The sequence below is a fragment of the Cryptotermes secundus genome, unplaced genomic scaffold (genome assembly GCF_002891405.2).
Source record: "Cryptotermes secundus unplaced genomic scaffold, Csec_1.0 scaffold87, whole genome shotgun sequence".
Lineage (NCBI taxonomy): Eukaryota > Metazoa > Arthropoda > Insecta > Blattodea > Kalotermitidae > Cryptotermes > Cryptotermes secundus.
Genome location: NW_019739942.1, coordinates 412566 through 434259, shown reverse-complemented (window position 1 = coordinate 434259; position 21694 = coordinate 412566). Strand labels below are relative to the sequence as shown.

The 21694-nt window shown below is 41.3% G+C and overlaps 1 protein-coding gene across 1 annotated transcript in view; it reads right to left on the bottom strand.

Moving 5' to 3' along the window:
• LOC111872031 (zinc finger protein 423) overlaps positions 1-21694 on the bottom strand; it is a 610024-nt gene that overhangs the window by 485704 nt on the left and 102626 nt on the right. Inside the window, exon 4 of the mRNA XM_033754486.1 lies at positions 90-290. Within this exon, the coding sequence (XP_033610377.1) occupies positions 90-290 (201 nt within the window). The remainder of the gene's footprint in view (positions 1-89; positions 291-21694) is intronic.

Sequence of the window (21694 nt, the reverse complement as noted above, 5' to 3'; positions counted from 1 at the left end):
GAAAATCCTGATACAACAATTTGTGAATACATGCATTTTAATTTCGGGAAAGTAAGTTACGATATCAAACTTTAAAACTGTTTTCTTACCTTTATGATTACTGCTGGTCGCAATCTCGCCATTGGGCTGTCGAGCTAGTGAGGGTGGTGGTGAGGACGAAGAGCCAGCAGCAGTAGGAACGGGGGAACATTCCCCTCCTGCCGTGGCTGGTATCATATCATCCTCCGTGGAACCAGACACAGCGCCTTCTGGCGGTTCTTCTCCACACTCGGACTCCCACTCCTCCTCCCCTAAAATGACGTCACAAATGTCTGAATGACACATGTAAAGTTGTTCCTGTGCTTAACTAATTAAGCACTACGCCATGAAAGCGTATGAGAGAATGGATGTACAGATCCACATTTTCTTGACCTCGACACTAGGTGGAGGTGAGTGGTCAGCTTCACGCCCCGGCCGCTTTACTCCCGGGGAAAGCGCCTTCGGTACCCATTGGATAGGAGGACGGGTGGACCCCAGAGCCAGTCTGGAAGACATGGAGAAGAGAAAATTCTTGACCCTACCGGGACTCGAACACCAACCGTCCAACCCCTAGCCAGTCGCTATACCGACTGCGCTATCCCGCTTCCTTTATATGACACAGTGAAGCTGGTTTATTATTCTGCCATTTTAAGATGATGTATCAATGGAAAATTTTTCAAGCGCGATTTATACCCATGGATACAGATATACACTATGCAAGTAATCATGTCCGAGGGGGTGACGTAGTGGTCACGCTTTGTGTTTGCATTCTGGAGATTCTCGGTTCGAATATCGGTTGGGACACCGACTATCTGACTTGAAGTTTTTCGTTGTTTACTCACCCCTTCTAGGTATATGCCTCGATTAGGCCACATGCACTTCTTTCCAATCCTTCCCAACTCATCACTCATCCTCCAATTCGATTTCTTAAAGTCTAATTCCTGACGGCGCTGTAAAGTATCCCCCGTCAATTAATACACTTCGCTATCGAACTGCCTCTATTGGACGATTCATTGGAGGAAAAATGATTAACAATGAAAATTTAGTTATGATCCTTCTATGAAGCTGATATTGCAGAAAATTTAAGAAATGATTATGGAACACTGTTTCAATTTCATACATCTAACATAAGGCTTAAATTTTGTTCTTAGCCAATTCAGTGCTGCTTTTAATTTAGAAAATATACATGTATTATTCTTCCATTCCCATGGTAAAATATTACAGCGTTCCGTATATAATGCCTCCAATTTTTTTAAAGAAAACTATGACATATACAGAAAGCATAATAATGCAGTTAAATAGAGCAAGATTTCAGCTACTTACAGCTATTTTACCACATAATCACCACCATTCGTTATGCACTTTTGCCATCGATGAACAAGAGCCTGTATGCCGCGCCCGTAAAAGTCTGCGCCAGCACAGGCTAGCCACTTTCTTACAGCTGCAATGACAGCATCGTTGTCTGGAAAATGTTGCCCACGTAGTCCGTCTTTCATAGGCCCAAAGAGACGGAAGTCTGAAGGTGCTAAATCGGGGCTATAATGTGGATGTGGTAGGACAGTCCAGCCAAACTTTGCAATGTGCGCGGTGGTTGCCAAACTTCTATGGGGTCTAGCGTTATCGTGTTGCAAGCGAAAGGTTGTCTGCTTCTCTGGCCTGACTCGGGAAATGCGGGCTTTCAGCTTAGTCAGCGTCGTCTTGTAGCGTTCAGAATTAACAGTTCCTGGTCGTTATTTGCTGATCTGTTCGGATGAGGCGCTGTTCATTGTGAGGAGTGGCAGCTGAGTAGGGACGTCCATGGCGTGGCTTGTCGTGCACTTCACTTTCGCCACTGTTGAAACGCACTACCCACCGCCTCACTGTGCTGACATCCGCTGTATTGTCTCCGTACACCTTTAGCAAGTGTCGATGGATGACAATGGGTATAATTTGTCCGGCAGTGAGAAATTCAACAACACATCTCTGTTTCATACGCACTTATATGTCAGACACCATTTTGGTAGACTGCTCTGCTGTCACTATCTGTCGCACGACAACCAAACTAACAGCAGATTGGCGGGAAGGTTCAACCTTTACTACAATACCACCAACATCCATCTCAGACGTCACATATTAACACAAAAGAATAGGAGGCATTATTTACGGAACGCCCCTAGTATAATTTCTAACCTTAAAACTAAAATAAGAGATAGACGCAGCTGAAATTCATTTCCATTTTCATTTCCTATTTTGTTATGTGGAAGTTTGTTTTAGGCAACTACGGCAAACGTTGAGGCACTATGCTACAAACCGGAAGTTCGCGGTTCGAGTCCAGATGAAGTGGATTTTTTTCAATTTACCTAATCCTTCCAGCCACAATATGGACCTGGGTTCGACTCAGACTCTAACATAATGAGTACCAGGATTCTTCTTGGGGGGTAAAGGGCAGCCATCGCTTAAGGCTGACAACCTTACCGCCATCTGTGAGCCGACTGTCTAGAGAAAATGTTGGAGCCTCGACGTCTCACAAACCTATGGGCCTTCACGGCCTGTAACAGGGACAGCAAATGTGATAATTAAAATGCAATGAATTCGGATGAGATACTTGAGTTTTTACAGGCTGCACTACACAACACCATATTAAGAATAAAAACATTAGGACAGGATTGAAGAACAATCAGTACAGCAATGGGCTGAAATAACTGCATTTGTTTGCCCAGAATCTAATTCCTTCACACATGTATATGCCTTTCGGCTCTCCACGTTTAACTACGCTCCAATGCAATACATGAAAGATGAAATAACAAGTCACATTTTCAGAGTTTATGTATAATTCCCCAGAGAACTCATATTTTCCTGAGTATTCATATCTTGCCTTGTCTTGCTCAAAGTTGCTACAACAATTACATTTACCGAAGAGAAACAAGTATCTCTATGAGATGCAGCATCTGCGCATTCCTAACAGTTAAATATTACCTGACACGTAATCATCAGAAGATATGTATCTTGACAGCTCAGTTAACCTCACTTGTCCCATTCCCCTTGAATTTTGTCTTTTCATGAAGGGAATTAAGTCCCACTAATATCTCCTACATACAGTTGTTGGCAACATAAACCCAGTGAGATAAAAACCAATTTAGGAACGGTATATACACCGTTCAGTCACTTGGCAATCCTTCAGCCATGTTGACTTTGCAGAAAAGGGAAATAAGAAACAAAACTTGTGTTACATTACAATATATTTACATTCATTCAACCCCCAGGAAGGAGAAGAAGCTAAAATAGTGATTTTATAGTAGTCTGATACATATTCTATATTATCTATTCTGAAAATATTAGCAGCCTGTACAAGAAAGCCAGAAGGAAATAGACCAAGGGAAGACCAAGGCGTAGGTGATGGACAATCTTAGAATGGATCCTAGAGAGATAGGATGGGATGGTATGGATTGGATAGATCTGGCTCACGATAGGGACCAGTGGAGGGCTCTTGTGAACACGGTGATGAACCTTCGGGTTCCATAAAAGGCTGGGAAATTCTTGAGTAGCTGCAGAATTGGCGGCTCCTCCAGAAGGGCTCAGCACCATGAGTGAGTAAGTAAGTAAGTAAGTAAGTAGAAGAAAGCATTTCCAATTCATCAGACAACAACTGTATATTCTTGTATATTATCTGTGAATATTAAAATACAAACACTTCCATGCAGTACAATCGTTCTTCTAAGGCTATTCAAGAAATTACCGACGTTTACGGAACACGAAGTTTTATTGCCATTTTCAGAAAAGCCTGCCAGTAGTCCCTATCTTGAACCTGATGAATCCAGTCCGCATCCCCGTACACAACATATGCATCCATTTAACAGCATCCTCCCATTAACCCTAAGCTTCCCAAAAGATTTCCTTTCTTCTTAATTTCCGATTAAAATTTGTAAGCATTTATCATCTGTCCCATGTATGCTTCATACTCCTTCAACTGATCGTTCCAATAATATTTAGTGGAAAGTATAAATTATGAAGCTCCTCCTTATGCAATTTTTTCCCGACTCCTATTACTTGCAATGTCCTCAGAAATGTCACATTCATTTCTTGAGATAAGAATATAAGTTTCGTGCCAACACAGATAGCATGTATTTTTTCTTACTATTTTATCTTTAGACATATAGAAATGAGAAGAGTAAGAAAAATATATATCGGAACTGAATCTTAGCATCTATCCTCTGAACTTCTTTTGTGCTTAAATATTCGTAAATTTGATTTTGATTTATTAATGTTATTCTCAAATACGTTATCTGAATTCTAGCTGCTCCGATGTTGAAAAAGGGGCAGCATGTACCTCCGAGAAGTCGGCTACATTACCCACTTCCACACATTACATAGACCCCAGAGAAGATCATCAACCAAGAGCCGTGGTGAGAGCTTAACATTTGTTTTATTGCTAGTGGGGTGGGACTAAGTCCTTTGTACTGCTGCCACTTCTGGCCTATTGTACCAGCCCCAGATGATAGGTGAGGGTGATTGTGGAGCAATTGGTGGAATTAAGATTGGCNTATTAGTGAGATTCTTCAAGTCCAGATAGTTGATATTCGGAAAATATTGGAAAGAAAATATTTCATCATGCAAAGTATAATAACAATAAAATGCGGTACGGTGTAGGCATAATCGTAATTAAGCGAATATTGTACCATATTCTACCAGAACCACAGGCCTGTATTTTGTATTCAGACAGTAGTGTAGATATTAGTGTGGTCCTTGCCTACAATAAAATCGGAAATATTATCAGTACTGTTCTAAATTTAAGTGCGCATTACCAGAAATATTATAAACTTTTTTTTTACTGGTTCTACAGCCCCCATTGGGCACTGGCCTTTGATTTTCAGTTTCATTATCATTTTATAGACGGCAGGACTCCTTGGACGAGTGATCAGCTCGTCGCAAAGCCTCTACCTAAACACAGGACAACACATACACATATCAAACATCCAGGCCTTGTGTGGGATGCGAACCCACGATTCCGGCTTCTGAGCAAGCGAAGACAGTACATGCCTTAGACCTATAAACCATTATGTTCAGTAATTTCTTTGTATCATTACGGTGTTCCAGGATACAGCTGAAAGTGAGCACTCTTGATTGATCTGCATTTTCGTACAGTGGGTGTAATGGGACTTAACCCACTCTTTCCTGGAAGTGCCATTTTCAAGAGGGCGAGTTGGACAATCTAAATCGCATAAAACAGAATTCAGAGAGCCATCACATCGAACGCCAGTTGACGGCGTCTGGAAGAGTGAATATCTCTACACTTTCGCCCGTCTCTTTCCTGAAATACAAGCAAAATGCTCTTCTATAACATAATCCTGCCGGAAGTTGACAAGGTAATTCGTTGCCTAAATTAGGGGCGACTACGGAAAACAAGCGCGTCATGATGTATCCCGGCAGGATATCATAAACCCGGATTTTGTGACGTTCAGTTACATGTCGTATAGGGAGTGACAGGATTTAACTAGTTCGTCCCAACACTAGATTCTGCTCCAGGTAACTTACTAAAAACCAACCCAAGTCTCCAAAGTCGCTCTTGTCTTCTCAAGAACACAGGAGACCACATGTACTATTTGATTTGTCTGCCTCGTCAGCAATGCTTCTTTTTAAAAAGCACCGTTGGAGAGAGACAAAATAAGATTATAAATTTCGAAAAGGTTTTTCTATATGACTGTATGTTAATTTATTATATATCCCTATTATTTATATATAGTCCGCAAGGAACAGGGTGTTGAGGAGAATATTTGGACCGAAGAGAGATGAAGTGACAGGAGGCTGGAGGAAACTGCATAATGAGAAGCTTCACAACTTGTACTCTTCTCCAAGTATAATTAAAATGATCACATCAAGGAGGATGAGGTGGGAAGGGTATGTAGCACGAATGGTGGAGAAGAGGAATGCATATAGGATATTGGTGGGGAAGCCAGAAGGAAGGAGACCACTGGGAAGACCAAGTCGTAGGTGGGTGGGCAATATTAAAAGGATCTTAGAGAGCTAGGATGGGATGGTATAGATTGGATTTATCTCGCTCAGGATAGGGACCAGTGGAGGGCTCTTGTGAACACGGCAATGAACCTTCGGATCCCATACAATTCTGGGAAATTCTTGAGTAGCTGCAGAATTGGTGGGTCCTCAAGAAGGGCTCAGCTCCATGAGTAAGTAAGTAAGTAAGTAATTAGTTCACAAGGCTAAAGACTACTGCTATACATGAACTAACAATAAAGACTTATCATCTACTCTAGAGATGGAAGTAGCAGGTTCCCCCTCCTAAGCACTGGTACCTATCTACCAAATTGTATGGTGTCACGAACGGAAGACCGTGATCTTATGTTTGGAAAGGATTATGTCAAGTGATTATTTACTTTCAAGAAGCACTCCACTTTATGATCCACTCTGAGATAATCGAAGATGGACCTACTGAACATGTAAAGGTAGACACTCTCTGCTAACCTAAACACCACGCCAGAAATGACGTAGAGAGAACTGGACGTAGGCACATAGCTCCAGTTTGTCTAAACTTTCCGCATTAGACGGAGACGAATAGTTAAATGCGCGCCCCGATTCTCTATCCCTGATATCCATTAGACAGGATGTTCGGCTGTGCCCCAGAAGAGAGGAGAAAATTTTCCGACTCTGCCGGTAGTCAAATCCCGACTCTTCGGTTGTGCAGGCAGTACCTGCTCACTATACTGACTGAACTATCAGGCTCACATTACACACGAGAAACGCATAATAACCTTTTTTTTTTTCATTGGCACCACAGACCCAGTGGGCCTAGGCCTACCTCCGTGAACTTCTCCGTTCACTTCGGTTTTTCTTCATTTTACACATGCAGTAGGACTCCTTGGGCGGGTGATCAGCTCGTCGCAAGGCCTCTACGTGTATATAAACACAGAAAAAAACACACACAAACTAAACATCAATGCCCTGAGTGGGTTTCGAACCCACGATCCTGGTTTCCAAGCGAACGATGCCAGTACATGCCTTAGACCGCTCGGCTACCGTGGCCGGCGCATAATAACTTTAGTCTGGATAATATAAATAGAGGCAACAGGACACTCACGATCAAGTCTTGCTTGTTTTGTTTTAAGGATCGACAATCAGATGGATCGACATCCACTGAAAAGTGGATTTAGGATTTAGAAGAAGGAAATTTGTTCGTCGGAAATCTGTATCATTTTGAGGTTAGAAACCAACGGGAAAGTAGCATCGTTTATGACAAAATGTCTAATTAACTTAGGTCACAATATTGCTTCCTGTGCATACGAATAACTTCACCTAGAACAGGGACACAATGATCTATAATAAAACAATATCTATTCTTATATAGCCTATATGAATTGTCACGTGTATGAGTGACTATAGACGGGGATTGGATTGGTGACTCGATTTACTGACCACTTACAGATCGCAACTACAAGTAATTATGGCGCCATCACTAATCTCCACAATTTACAAATCAATAGGTCACATGCTAAGTCTTCTCAGTCTGCTTTCAGTAGTTGTTTCCTGGTAACGGATCTCAACAATGGACATTTTTCAGCTTCTGTGCTCACGTCGTCGTCCGCTAGCAAATACTACTCACAGCTGACTCATTGCTTCAACCAACTCCCAAGCTGACGGCCATCACACACCAACCTCCTAGTCTTCTCTTCACAGACTGACTGAACTTAAACGCTTCAATTCCCTGCATTGCACTGCACTCTCACAATTGTCCCTGTTATAATATCTCGCACGGACCGCATAAAAACATCGTTTCTCTGTTGCTGTTCAATTGTTGCTCATTAAGAATCTGTTGCCTAGCAGCGGGCGTTGTTTCTTTGTTCGTTTCGCTGTTGTTGCCTAGCAACAGGTCCATACTCCAAGGTTCGTTTCTCCGTCTGTCCTTCTGGCTTTTCGTGTTTCTACCACACAGAGGGTCGTAGAAAAAATAGTAGAAAAGATGATGCTCCTCCAGGAGAGAACCCAGGGAAAATGTTTGCTTTTGCTGCTAGGTACATGGGTATGAGTCCAAGTCAACTAATTTCCTCATTTCTTCCTCCGTAAGAAATTTACGAAATGGCGATAACAGTGAGTTAGTGACACGAGCTGAATCGTTCTGACAATGGCGTCGTTGTTGGGATACCGCGGAAACCCAAAACTGTCTTCTGCTACTGTTAGGATATGGGGGAAACCCAACTACTTGTATCTTCTGCCACTGATAGATAAAAGAGAGGAATGACGACAGGGCAAAAATATAAATGGGATGGGAAAGTAATACAGGATAAAATACGGAAGAAGATGAAGGTAAGAATAAAAGTACCGAAAAGCGGAGCTGAGGGAGCTGCTTGACCGCCTCTGTGGTCTAGTTATCAGAGTTCCTGGTTGCAGATCCAGAGGTCCCGGGTTCGATTCCCGGTGCTACCAGATTTTCTGAGAAATAGTGGGTCTTGAATGGGGTCCACTCAGCCCTCATGAGGATAATTGAGGTGCTATTTCAAGGAAATGGCGGCTCCGGTCTAGAAAACCGAGATTAAGGCGGCCCATACACGTATGAGTCTCGCTCGCGAGTCCGGCTCGGCGAGAAGCCGGGCTCGGATTAATTTCACCACACACGTATGAGCGTGGCGACCCACACACGGGCAAGTTTGGCTCACTGGAACCCGAGCCAAGTCGAACTCGCGAGCCAAATTCGTACGTGTATGGGCCCCCTAACGACCGTAGGGATCCGTTGCTCTGACCACGTGACACCCTCTATCCGCTAAAGTTGGAACTAATTTCGCCGACAAGCAGCGGTAGCTCTGTCGGTATAGTTCGCTTGCGGACTACAGGCCAAGGAGTTTGTTTTTTCTTTTGTTTGAGGGAGCTGCTTTAACTTGAAAGAGGGATGGAAAGGAAGAAGGGAATGATGATAGCATGGACAACAGATGAAAAATAAATAATGGACAGGAGGAGATAAAACTATGAAAGCGAATAAAGAACAGAAAACAAAATGAATATTCCCCATCAAATTCGACAGTTAATAAAAGCAAGAACCAGGAACAAAAAATGCTTCTGATATTCCTGTGCAGATTTTTCTGCAAGGAGAAGCTGGGGTCAGGATATAAAATGAATTAATTATATTTTTCACTTGAGTAGAATTGATTACTACGCAATTTGCATGTTTTTAGCCAAAAAATACCAATTCTGTCCTACACTCTTTGTTTAAAAAACGGGACGACCATGTTTAGGTACTTCAGTGCATGACGACGGAAAGTAAAACTGAAACATTCCCACGTTGCGTGAACGGGGGGCGTGTGTCCCAGAGGAATGGAATAATAATAACAATATGTTCCCAGAATACCCATCTATCGTAACGTGACGTCAAAGAGAATTTGAGAATGCAGCATACTTGATGAGACCAGCTCTGCACTGAGCAAATGCTGTGTATGTTTCCTATGTCATGTATGTACAATCAAGAGCGACACATATCACCTCACGGTCAGAATATCTGCCTCTTTCTCGAGAGTCCCGTGGATCGAATTCCAAGGCCAGCAAAGTGCTTGCCATATTGACTGCTCAATGCATAAAATGTTTGTCTAGGGGCAGGTTATAATTTCTCCCCCAGTGCCCGCAATAATTTCTGAATTAAACAAACTCTGCGGCTTTAGTCCGCAAGCGAAGTATACCGACTGAGCGGTCGCCGCTTGTCGGCGAAGTTAGTGCTATCAATCAGCCTCATGAGGATAACTGAGGAGCTATTTCAAGGAAATAGCTGCTCCGGTCTAGAAAACCGAAATTAACGGCCGTGGGGATTCGTTGCGCTGAACACGCGACATCCTCTATTCGCTGAAGTTGGCACTAACTTCGCCGAAAAGCACCGGTCGCTCGGTCGGTATAGTTCGCTTGTAGATCAAAACCACGGAGTTTTTTCTGTAATAACAACATGGCGGAAGTGGGAGCTTGTGAGGTGGGAGCAATAAATAATATAAGAGACCTAAAATTACCTACTACTTTATGCAATGTCGCTGGTAAAGACATTTTTAATATGAGAAATACGTAAAAATCTTTCAGAAATTACTTCGTAGCTATCTCTGTGCTTACGGTCCCATAACTAGCGTTGTGAATATGAAGATTATCCCTGCGCCGTAATCATACGATATGATGTTTCGACGCCGATCTTTAGACAACAATAAATGCAAGAAATTCTCCGATTTCATAAAATTTAAAATGTGAAAAAAATTGCATCTTAAATCAAAGAAACGCGACAGTATTTTGCGTGCTATGTCAAGAAGTTGATATGAATAATAACAAGAATTCTGTTAATTTATTTTAAACATTATTCCGACATGAAATTGTGTTTTTAGTAAAGAATTTCAATCATATAAACCGTAACCTATCATATTAATATCTAGATGGCATGAGGTAATTCAGGCCAGGCACGGTAGCCGAGCGGTCTAAGGCATGTACTGTCTTCGCTCGCTTGGAAACCGGGATCGTGGGTTCGAATCCCACTCAGGGCATGGATGTGTAGTTTGTGTGTGTGCGTTTTTCTGTGTTTGTGTACAGGTAGTGGCCTTCGACGAGCTGATCACCCGCCCAAAAAGTCCTACCGAATGTGTAAGATCTAGAAAAACCGAAGTGAACGGAGAAGTTCATGGAGGTAGGCCAAGGCCCACTGGGGCTGTAGTACCAAGGAAAAAAAATGAGGTAATTCAAAATCTGATTAGTATGAAACAAATAGAAATGGCGGATTTGATTTACTTTCTATGAGGCTATCTCTTACAAACCCTTTGTATTCAAAGACAGCCCGGTTAGTCAGAAGGAATTGAATTCGATCTCGCATTTAGGTGAATATTTCTCACGCTTTCAAAATGGTGTATTTGAATCTGATGGCTAAATAATGATACAATTGAACATTATTTAGTAGAGGCATTAAGCCTCAATGTTATAAGGAATTGAGGAATGTAAACGATAGAGACAATTCCAAGATCCTTAGGACAAAGACTCCTCCTTGTACTGCCAAAGCGTTCAAAGCTGACGTTACTTGTACCATAATGTCAACAGGCATTGTCGAGAAATTTTGTTTCCGCAGGGGAACAGAAAGCTTTTGTGCAACCTCATATCCTATAGGGCAGGGGTGAGCAAACTGATTGCCCGATGGGAAACAGAAGTTCCGCCACCTCGAACACGACAATAGGCAGCATGATGTCAATATGACATTAAGTTTCGATACTGATCTACACATCGGCATTCCCCTGCCCGTATGAACATACCATTAAGTGAGTTTGTACTAACTTGCTACAGTTAATCTTACTTTGTACATTTAGTTCTATGTGCTATGGCGGCCCAACGCCTCTTTGCACCATTTAAACACTGAAGACTATGACAGGTTAGATTCCCCATATCTCTGAATTACACGGCCTTTCACATTTTCCTTCGAGAGAAACATAATAAAAATAATAATAATAATACTTTATACCACGGAACTAGAAACGTGTTCCGAAGCCATCTTGTTTCTTACTGACATGGACTGCTGTGGCAACCAAAGAACTGTCCTCTCATAGGACTTGAAATTTATGGTTCATGTGAGCATGATACTGAAAACTGTGTCAGAGATACGACTTAAAATGTAAAGCTCAAACCACATTTAATCTCTACATGCATAAGTAATTTCAAACAATGTAAGAATGTCTGCTAAAGTCTAAAATTGTGCATGGAAATGGAATTCGGAACAATCTCCCTGGACTCAAAACAGTATATAATGTGCTTTACCTTTAAAGTGAACACATACATTTTTCTTGCAATCTAAATACTTCTTCTTTTGCTGAATCTTCAAGAAGGACAGACTAATGTATATATTGTACCTAACTTTTAGTTAAACAGTCACATCGCAAAAGTAAAACAACGGCCAATTATTTGGTGGTAAGGAACTGCGGTTTACGTGTTCAACATACCAACCAATAAACTTGAAATTATCTTAGATCGTGCTCAATATGTCCACCGTCCACTTCAACAACATGGTGTATACGAAAAACAAAAATTTTGCACTCAGCCTCAAAACATCAGCACAAATCTTTTCAGTGACCCCATCTTTCAATTTCCAGATCTGCGATGCCTTGAGTACGGTCGCTGTAGACATGTTCCTGACGAAAAGGAGCAAAATATATCACATGGTTTAATGCCAAGACCAACCTACTCCAAATTAATCAGGGCAGCATATTGAAATTTCTCGATTTTGTAAATGAATATTAATAAAAATGGCCGGTACATTAATAACACTTTGCGATTGCGCTACAGCCTGTTGAAGAAGAATTATTAAGATCACAACAATTCCTTGAAAATGGGAAGAGGTTCCTCCTCCAGAAGGCTCCTAGAATTGTCATAATTCAGGAATACTAGACCCACAATAAAAACACACCGAACTACATTTTTCTGGATGAAGTTGAGCATCTTCATGGAGGTTTGGATTCCGTGATCCTCATAATCGTCCGTTCTACTTCTTATAAATCACATTCAGCAAAAAAAGAAAAAGGTCGTATTTGTAAAAAAAGGTGTTCACTGTACGAAAATTTGTTTTAGTAAAATGAGAAAAACCGCTATGAAGTTCTGTTCAACGCTTCTGCAATGGTCACTCAGTATTTGGAACATCTGTATCTTCAGATTCTCTCTGAGAATGATATACTTTGTTCCAGTACTAAGGCCAAGCTGTTGAGAGAGACAAGAAACTGATTTCCTTGGACATCTTTGAACTGGTTTATCCACGTGTTGCACTGTTACATCAGTCCTTGCAGTTCACTTTCGTCACAGAATACTTTAGAGGATATCTAACAAGGAACAATTTTCTTAAATTCTTCATACCACATTCATTATACACTTCCTTCGTGGAACTTGAAGAACATTATAATTTTGTTGGTAATTTCTTTTTTTGCATTTGCTTGACACTCGTGGATCTGTACATCCACTCCCCCCTCAATCCTTCTGGTGTACTGCTTCATTAATTAAGCATAGGAACCTTTCACAGTACCGACCGAGCGACCGCCAATCTTTGTGGATAGAGGGTGTCACGTGGCCAGCTCAACGGATCCTCACGGCCGTTAATCTCAGTTTTCTAGACCGGAGGAGCTATTTCCTTGAAATAGCTCCTCATTTATCCTCACTAGGCTGAGTGGACCCCGTTCCAGATACACTACTTCTCATAAAATCTTATGGCTCCGGGAATCGAACCCGGGACCTCTGGATCTGTAGCCAGGAACTCTGACCACTAGACCACAGAAGCAGTCTAATTCGCTTGCGGACTACAGGCAACAGAGTTTTTGTTTGTTATTGTTTTTCAGGAACTTTTCACTTGCTTGACACTTTCGCATTGAAAATCGTTTCACAATATATGCCTCCTGTTTTGTAGTGCAGGACGACATCTTCACAACTAATGCTATTACACTGAACTCCCAGCGTTACTTTATGCAAGTGTACAAACACAGAACGAACGGTCCTAGAAAGAAAGATCAGTATAATCATGAAGACTTTATGCAAATTACATGAGAATGTAAAGGGCGAAAAACATAGCGTAGATCGGGCCTAGATCGGCCTTCTTCCCTCTAATAATGTCAATACTACCATCTCAAGGCTGGTACAGTTGCAGCATGTCTGCATAAAAGTTTTCATACCCCTGAAAACTGGCCGATGTTTATAGGCCTAACGTTACACAAATGCACATACAAATCTCAAGCGGTCAATGTGAGTCAACTGTTTCTCCCATTGCTGTTACTAGCAGCATTCCTATCAGCTTGTGTGTTGAATAAACACACGGAAGGGAAAACAATACACGGACGTTGCTAAGGAATTGGTGAAATTTACCACAAACAATTCTGGAACGACTGCCCTTTCTCTCTCCCTGAAACATGAGTATATATGTGTGCATAACCTTGGTCAGAGCTTGTATAACAACAATAACTGTTAGCACAGGAGCTTTTAAGTTTCCAATCAGCTATACATAGGCCTTAAGATAATAGTAAACAGTTACGTGGATACCAACAGTCAACTGATTCACTTGCTATCGGGCAGATGTTGTAATCAAAGTTATACACAGCTGTCAGATATTCAAGGCTAGTGAACAGAAGGTTTTCATGAGCGATCTCGCCGCTCTGCTGCTGCTTCTGCTGCTTCTATTATATTTTTACACCACATTACATTTATCCCGTCCCTGAACGAGTGCAAAACTCTGCCACTGATTCTCATAACGCAACAGCTTCCGGGAAAGTATGCTTGAAATTAAATCAAGTTCTACTAAAACATCTTTCAAGAGCTGTGCTGTTCCAAGCATGAACGTCTTCTGCAGTTCTGTGCAGAGGTAACCAAGGATGTCTTCTAAATACGTCAGAAATTTTCTTGATCAGCTTCCAGTCGCATCTGTTAATGTTGGTATCAGCTTTCTCACGTTCCACATGTGCTCTACCTCTGTCAGTAGATTTTTTTATTTCAGTAACTGCTTCCTTCTTCAGTACATTAACATTGCATGGTATAGAAATGTCAGTCAGCACCCATGTTCCTTTTGTGTCTCGAAGTATGATGTTAGGTTAATTGCTTGGAATGCTTATGTCACAATTTATTTATTCCAGAGTGCAATGACTCTTGTCGACTGGTTCTTGTATGTGTCTGTACCACCTTCACTCGTACATATTTACAGAAAGTGAAAGGTAATTGTGTGCAGACCTCTTGTGATGTTTTACATATTCCTCAGGTAGAGCTGGAAATCTCACTATTAAGATCTCTGTTATCTCATCAAATTGCTAACACTTTCTACACTTACTAGCATCTGTTGTTTGCAGTATCTTCGTATAAAATAGCCTGTTAGTTAGTGCTTTACTTCGCGTAATAATTATCTCGCGTTCAGTTTCTTCTGTGTGGCAAGGGAACGTGTGCGTTTTCTTGATAAGATGATCATCCAAATTTTGAATGCATTGTTCAAGCATTATCTTATTCTGCTGTTTACATTTTATTTCTTTTGCTGTCACTGACTTAATCAGTCCAAAGGGGTTCTGATGATGGCGTGTTACACACGGTATTACTAAATATTTGGACACTGCCCATCGTCTGATATTCTAAAGAACACCACGTTTCGGAAACTAGATCTGTTTCCAACCTCAGGTGAACGGATGGGAGTCACCAACTGTGTGNACCTTGATTGTTGGACTAGATCCAGTCTCCGAATTTCTGTGCTCTTTGGAATGTTAGACGACGGACGAAGTCCAAAAGCTCATTATTTTCATCTGACATAACGCTCTGTCTCTCATCCATATTCTTAGCTTTTTTATTTTTTTTTATATATGCCAAATTCTTCTTAAGTTTCTTGATATTTTAAGTAAGGAATTTGTTTTGGGTGCGCTATTATTATGTTCGTTCATAGTTCCTAAGTCAATTTCAAAGTATTTATACACCAGTTCTTTGTTAGCGTAATATTTACATTTCGTCATCTGTTACTAGATTATCAAAATGAACAAAATTTTCTTCCTATAAATACCTGTAACTACATTTCAATTTCTCTTTCCGTCCTGCAATTAACTGAAGATCATGCATGTAAAATAGTTGCACTATAAATTATTTTATGTAATTCAAGTGTAAATTATATACAGAGACGCAAAGTGACAACGATAATTGTGTCTCCTTCAAATATGCGTAGTGTTCTACTCACGATACACGAAAGTTTCTGCTTCTCTTGATACAGAATTGTAGTATAACTTCTGAGACCAATAACTGTTCATTGCGCCCTCTCGGAACTTTATAGAACCTTTTCTATTTATTCTTCTTCTTCTTTTAGCATTATGCCATTGTCGCCTATGAAAATATGCTTCTTTTTGCAATTACTGCTGCGTTTTATGCATTTCATGAAGTTATGAGTTTGGTCTATAGTTTTTATCTTCATTTTTTGAAAAGCAATGTCACTCCTGGCTTTAAGGAACTTGGAAAATCATCTCATTTTAACAGCTAAATAATTGTGTCATTATGAGGTGACCTGACCTGGGCTCGAACCCAGGCCGGCGAGGTGAAAGCAGGAGACTGACTGCCCGAGTATGACATGGCCTAAGATATAAGCTAAATTCAATATGAAATTAATTTTTTTTAATTCGCTTAGTGGGGGGTGGAGTCCTACTGGGTCCACTCGGCACGGCGGCCACTGATTGGCCTATTGTAGCCTGCACCGGGTGATTATATGATGAAAAATTTGGTGGAATGAAGATTGGCAGGGGAAACCGAAGTACTCGGAGAAAACCCGCCCCAGTGCCACTTTGTTCACCACAAATCCCATTTGACCACACCAGGGATCGAACCCGGGCCGCCGCGGTGGGAAGCCAGCGACTAACCGCTTGAGCTATGGCGCGGCCTATATGAAATGTAAATTCCCACTCTCATTTCCCTGAGCGACTGGCAAGTATTTATTCCCAGATTCTTATGATACACAGTGCACGTAATTTCACGGATACCGTCCGATGCCAGCAAAGATTATGGGCAGTTTGCCTTCGCACTGTTCGCTCTTTTTCTCTGGACACCCCATATTCTCTTATTATATTCTATAAACGTTTGTCATAAGGAATTGCCATGTAAGAGTGCTCCTGTTGAGAGCAGTGATTGTCTGTAGCCAAGGCTGTAATACGCTGTTTAAGTACACTAAATGTAGGTGAGCGTAAAATTCCCATACGAATAAAACTTCTATAATGTCCCTCGTATGGGTTTGTACGAACTTGGAGATGGGAAACGAATATTCCATGTCTACGTTTCAGGAATGCTGTTTAGAACTTCCACATAAAGGGTAACTTCGGTGGTAACAGAGGCGGAATGGAATAAAGTGAAAAAATACTATTACTATTTGCGAATATGATAAAAATTACTGACTTAAATTTTGTGATAGCTCAGTCAGCACAGAGAACTATGTGCTAGACGGTAGGGGTTTGATTCCTTGGAGGGGAAAGAGAGGTTTCCCTTCTTCACAGCATCCAGTCCATCTCTGGGGCCCACCCAGCCTCCTATACCACGGTTACCTGGGGCCCACTCAGCCTCCTATCCCACGGTTACCAGGAGCCTTCTCCCTTGGAGTAAAACGGGTGGGACGTGAGGCTAACAAATCATTTCTGTCTAGTGCCGACGTCAAGAATGGTGGGGCTATACCTTCACCATACATCTTCATTGTATGGTGTTAAGTACGAGGAAGAGTCAGTAAATATGTCACAAATGGAATGGACGTAATAGAGTTTCTGTATGTACCAATAGGCAGCAGCACAGATCATCTTCACTACAGTTTAGGTAGCAGATGCGCATGCGCATGTTCAGAGGCTTGTTTCAGTAGTCAGAATGGCGACCGTATTTGAGGAGTATGCTACCGAAGAACAGAGTTCTGTTGTGCGGTTTTTATGGGCAAATGGACTCAGTGAAGAGGATATTCATAAAGAAATGTGTTCTGTGTGGGGTGGAAGTGTTTCTCGCGTAAAGCGGTTCACTTTGGTGGCAAAAGTCTCACTGATTATGAAGAGGATGAAACGAAGGTGTGGAAGTGGCTGAGACAACAGTCATAAGGCTTCTATATTGCGGGTTTCGACGCACTAGTAAAGTGATGGGAAAAGTGTATCAATATCGGCGGAGAATATGTCGAGAAATAGAGTTCTTTTTTTGGGGGGGGGGGTTCGAATCCCATATGTTTTGTGTTTTATATCAACTTGTGACCTATTTACTTATTACCCCTCGTAAATTAAGCACCGGGACAGTTTTGCTTACCTTACCGTATCCAAATTTTACATAGTAACAATACCATGGTAGGTAAAGTAAAAAAAGTAAAGTTATCCCTGTAACAGGCCGTGAAGGTCCATAGGGTTGTGAGAGGTCGAGACTTCCACATCTTCTAGAAAATCGGCTCACAGATAACAACTAGGTTATCAGCCTTAACCGCCAGCCGCCCTTTACCCCCTCAGAAATCTACCTGGTACTCATTCTTGTTATAGGCCGTGTTGAACCCAGGGCCTTGTGGTTGGAGATATTAGGTAATTTTAAAGAACTCAATGACATCGGGAATCAAACCAGCTTCTTTTCGGCTTGTAGCATACTGCCTCAACCAATTACGCTACCGCGTGCCCCACTAACTGGACATTGAACAGAGTGAAATCGGGGTGCTTGCAGCGCGTGCCATATATGGCTCTAGGCTTTCCTCACTCTCACAACCCTCGGTCACTGGGAGACGAATGTTCTGCGCTGGCACCTCCTACCCCCAAGCACAACCACAATCCAAAGCGTGGAGTCAATGCCTCGCCTTTAGTTAGTTTCCTACGCACTCTGGGGAATACGCAACATCGGGTCGTCTGCGCAGTGCATACACTAGCCAGCAATCACTGCTACACCTCCCATTACTAGACGATGTAAATTATTGTTATTATTATTACAGTTATGTACATTACTTACGAAAATCCCTCGGCCTTCTGCCACTCTGTACCTCGAGCTCAGTCGATGTACTTTCTACTAACTGCATTCTTCTTAGATTTCAGAAGGGTAACTAGGTAGGGTGGCACAATTAAAAAAAACTTCCTAAATCTAGGATATGACGTCGAATAGTCTGGTAGATCCTTACTGACGTTTCGGAAGAACGTGACATCTCAATGATCAAGCCACCCTGAAGATAGATGCAGCACGCTCTTCCGGAATATCGGTAATCACCTACATGGCCTCACATCCCAGAGAACAGTAATTTTCGTAGCCACAGACTCGAGAACCTCAAATCTCACAACCTCTGAGTGCTTTCCATTCCATTTTCCATTTCAGTGTTCACGGGCATACTTTTCGGAAGCATCATCTTTATATTTTTATATTAAGGGCCGTTTTCAATAACAATTATGAAAACTCAAAATGACTGCTGATGCACTTGTCGAATTCTCTAGTTCAAGCCCGGAAAACAAAAGTTCGGAGAGATATTGGGTTTTCGGACTTTATCCATCGTCCTGGTTTTTAAGATAACTAAGAAAAAACACGACGTTTCGGAAACTGGATCTGGGTCCCTTAGAAAGAGCTAGCCTCGATCACTGGATTGAGACTAGCTCTTTCTAAAGGACCCAACAGAATAGGTGTTTTACCTCACCTGAGGACGGAAACAGATCCAGTTTTCGAAACGTCGTGTTTTTTCTTAGTTATCTTAAAAACCAGGACGATGGAAAAAGTCCGAAAGCCCAATGTCTCTGTGTGTTATACACCATCGTCAGAATCCTATAGTAACTACTTAAAGTTCGGAGGCTTGTCTCTTTCCTTCAAAGAAGTTTTATCATTCCGCTAAAATGTCGAGTTTTGATACTGAATTGAATATTAATTACTTAAGAATGCCAGTCCATAAACTGAGGACTGTAACTAAATATAGGTGAACTTGAAACAGTAATTCCACATCTTCACTCTAAAACGCAGAGAGGGTTCTCATCGCATAGTTCAAATCTACAAATTACGTGTGATATTAATTGAAGTATTTCAGAGCAAAACTTGTTCACAAGAAGAAGAATTATATAGGCCCAACACTGATAAAAAATTGTTGCCCATACACAATGCATTCCATTTGATGCGAAATTTTACACTTGCTTCTCCATGCGCCATGTATTAGTTAACAAGATTGTTAAAAGTAACAAGTTACGTAAAGCCAAATGAGTTGTGAAAAGGATCATGAATGGTGTGTTAGAAAATAGGACTATTCTACGGTACAGTTCCGACTTACAAATGAGAGGCTAAAGGAAGTAAGAAAATTTGCAGTGGTACAGCCTTTACTGTCCAAATTGGAACAGGATATCTCGTAGAGTACAACGCAATAAATACCTGCAACGCTAAGAAACCCAACTGAATGCACTGATACACGCCAACATCTTATAATTCAAAATTCCAATTCTAATTCACAATTACTTTATTGTCTACCACTGCTGTTATTAGCCTACAGCCAAGACATAACAAATTTAATCAGCCGAAACCTCTGGTGAGGGCAGCAGCTTAATCGGTAGGCCAAGGGGAGGGGGGCAGGCCGCGCCATACCTCAAGCGGTTAGTCTCTTGCTTCCCATCGCGGCGGCCCGGGTTCGATCCCGGGTCTGGTCAAGTGATATTTGTGGTGGACGAAGTGGCGCTGGGGCGGGTTTTCCCCAAGTACTTAGGTTCCCCTGCCAATCTTCATTCCACCAAATTCTCCATCATCATAATCATCCGGGGTAGGCTACAATAGGCCAATCAGTGGCCGCCGTGCCGAGTGGACCCAGTTGGACTCCACCCCCACTAGGTGAATTTAAAAAATAGTGGGGGGGGGAGGGGAGGGGGCAGAGCCTCGAAAGGGAAAATGTAGTTCGGATGACCGCGAGGATAGAAGAAGCGAAATAAGAAAAGTCTCTAGTGGAGTACAGGAGTAAGACGAATGGAAAGAATTATTTATTTTGATACAGGAACATTCTGCTAATATTAACTATAACGAACTGCATTGGCCTCTCATTAGCTAAGCGAATTTTAAAATTTTCAGTTTTCTACAGGCTCCATTTCCTTTTACTGAGAGTATTTCGTAGTATTAAGAAATTAATGTTCATGCTTAGGATATGCAGCGCGTTAAAATTATGAAACAATAATAGCAAATAGAATAGAATCACAAATAATAAACATAGTAATAATATTAACGACAACAACAATGAAAATCATATACAGGCCTAGAATTGTTAATTGACCATGATTTATTTCAACCGTCTTCCAGTGCATACACTCATCTATCTCATCCTCTCACTCGCACTACATGTTTCGGCACAAAAGTGCCATCTTCAGGTGCCTATTCAATCTACGCCAAACTAGTTCATTGCATGCCTTGTCTTCATATTGAAATAACTAAAATATATATTTATCATATATATTGATAAATGTTAAATGTTAAAAATATTAAAATTGTTCAGCATGCCCAGCAGTATAACGCACGCAGTCACAGGAGCAAGAAACAACACAAAGCACAACAATACACGATAGTGAAAGAGTGCTCCAACAGAAGAGGATAGATGTGACTCGCGTAGTGAGATACGACGTAGGGAAGAAAAAAAAATTCCTGAACAATTTTAATATTTTTAACATTTAACATTTATCAATATATATGATAAATATATATTTTAGTTATTTTAATATGAAGACAAGGCATGCAATGAACTAGTTTGGCGTAGATTGAATAGGCACCTGAAGATGGCACTTTTGTGCCGAAACATGTAGTGCGAGTGAGAGGATGAGATAGATGAGTGTATGCACTGGAAGACGGTTGAAATAAATCATGGTCAATTAACAATTCTAGGCCTGTATATGATTTTCATTGTTGTTGTCGTTAATATTATTACTATGTTTATTATTTGTGATTCTATTCTATTTGCTATTATTGTTTCATAATTTTAACGCGCTGCATATCCTAAGCATGAACATTAATTTCTTAATACTACGAAATACTCTCAGTAAAAGGAAATGGAGCCTGTAGAAAACTGAAAATTTTAAAATTCGCTTAGCTAATGAGAGGCCAATGCAGTTCGTTATAGTTAATATTAGCAGAATGTTCCTGTATCAAAATAAATAATTCTTTCCATTCGTCTTACTCCTGTACTCCACTAGAGACTTTTCTTATTTCGCTTCTTCTATCCTCGCGGTCATCCGAACTACATTTTCCCTTTCGAGGCTCTGCCCCCTCCCCTCCCCCCCCC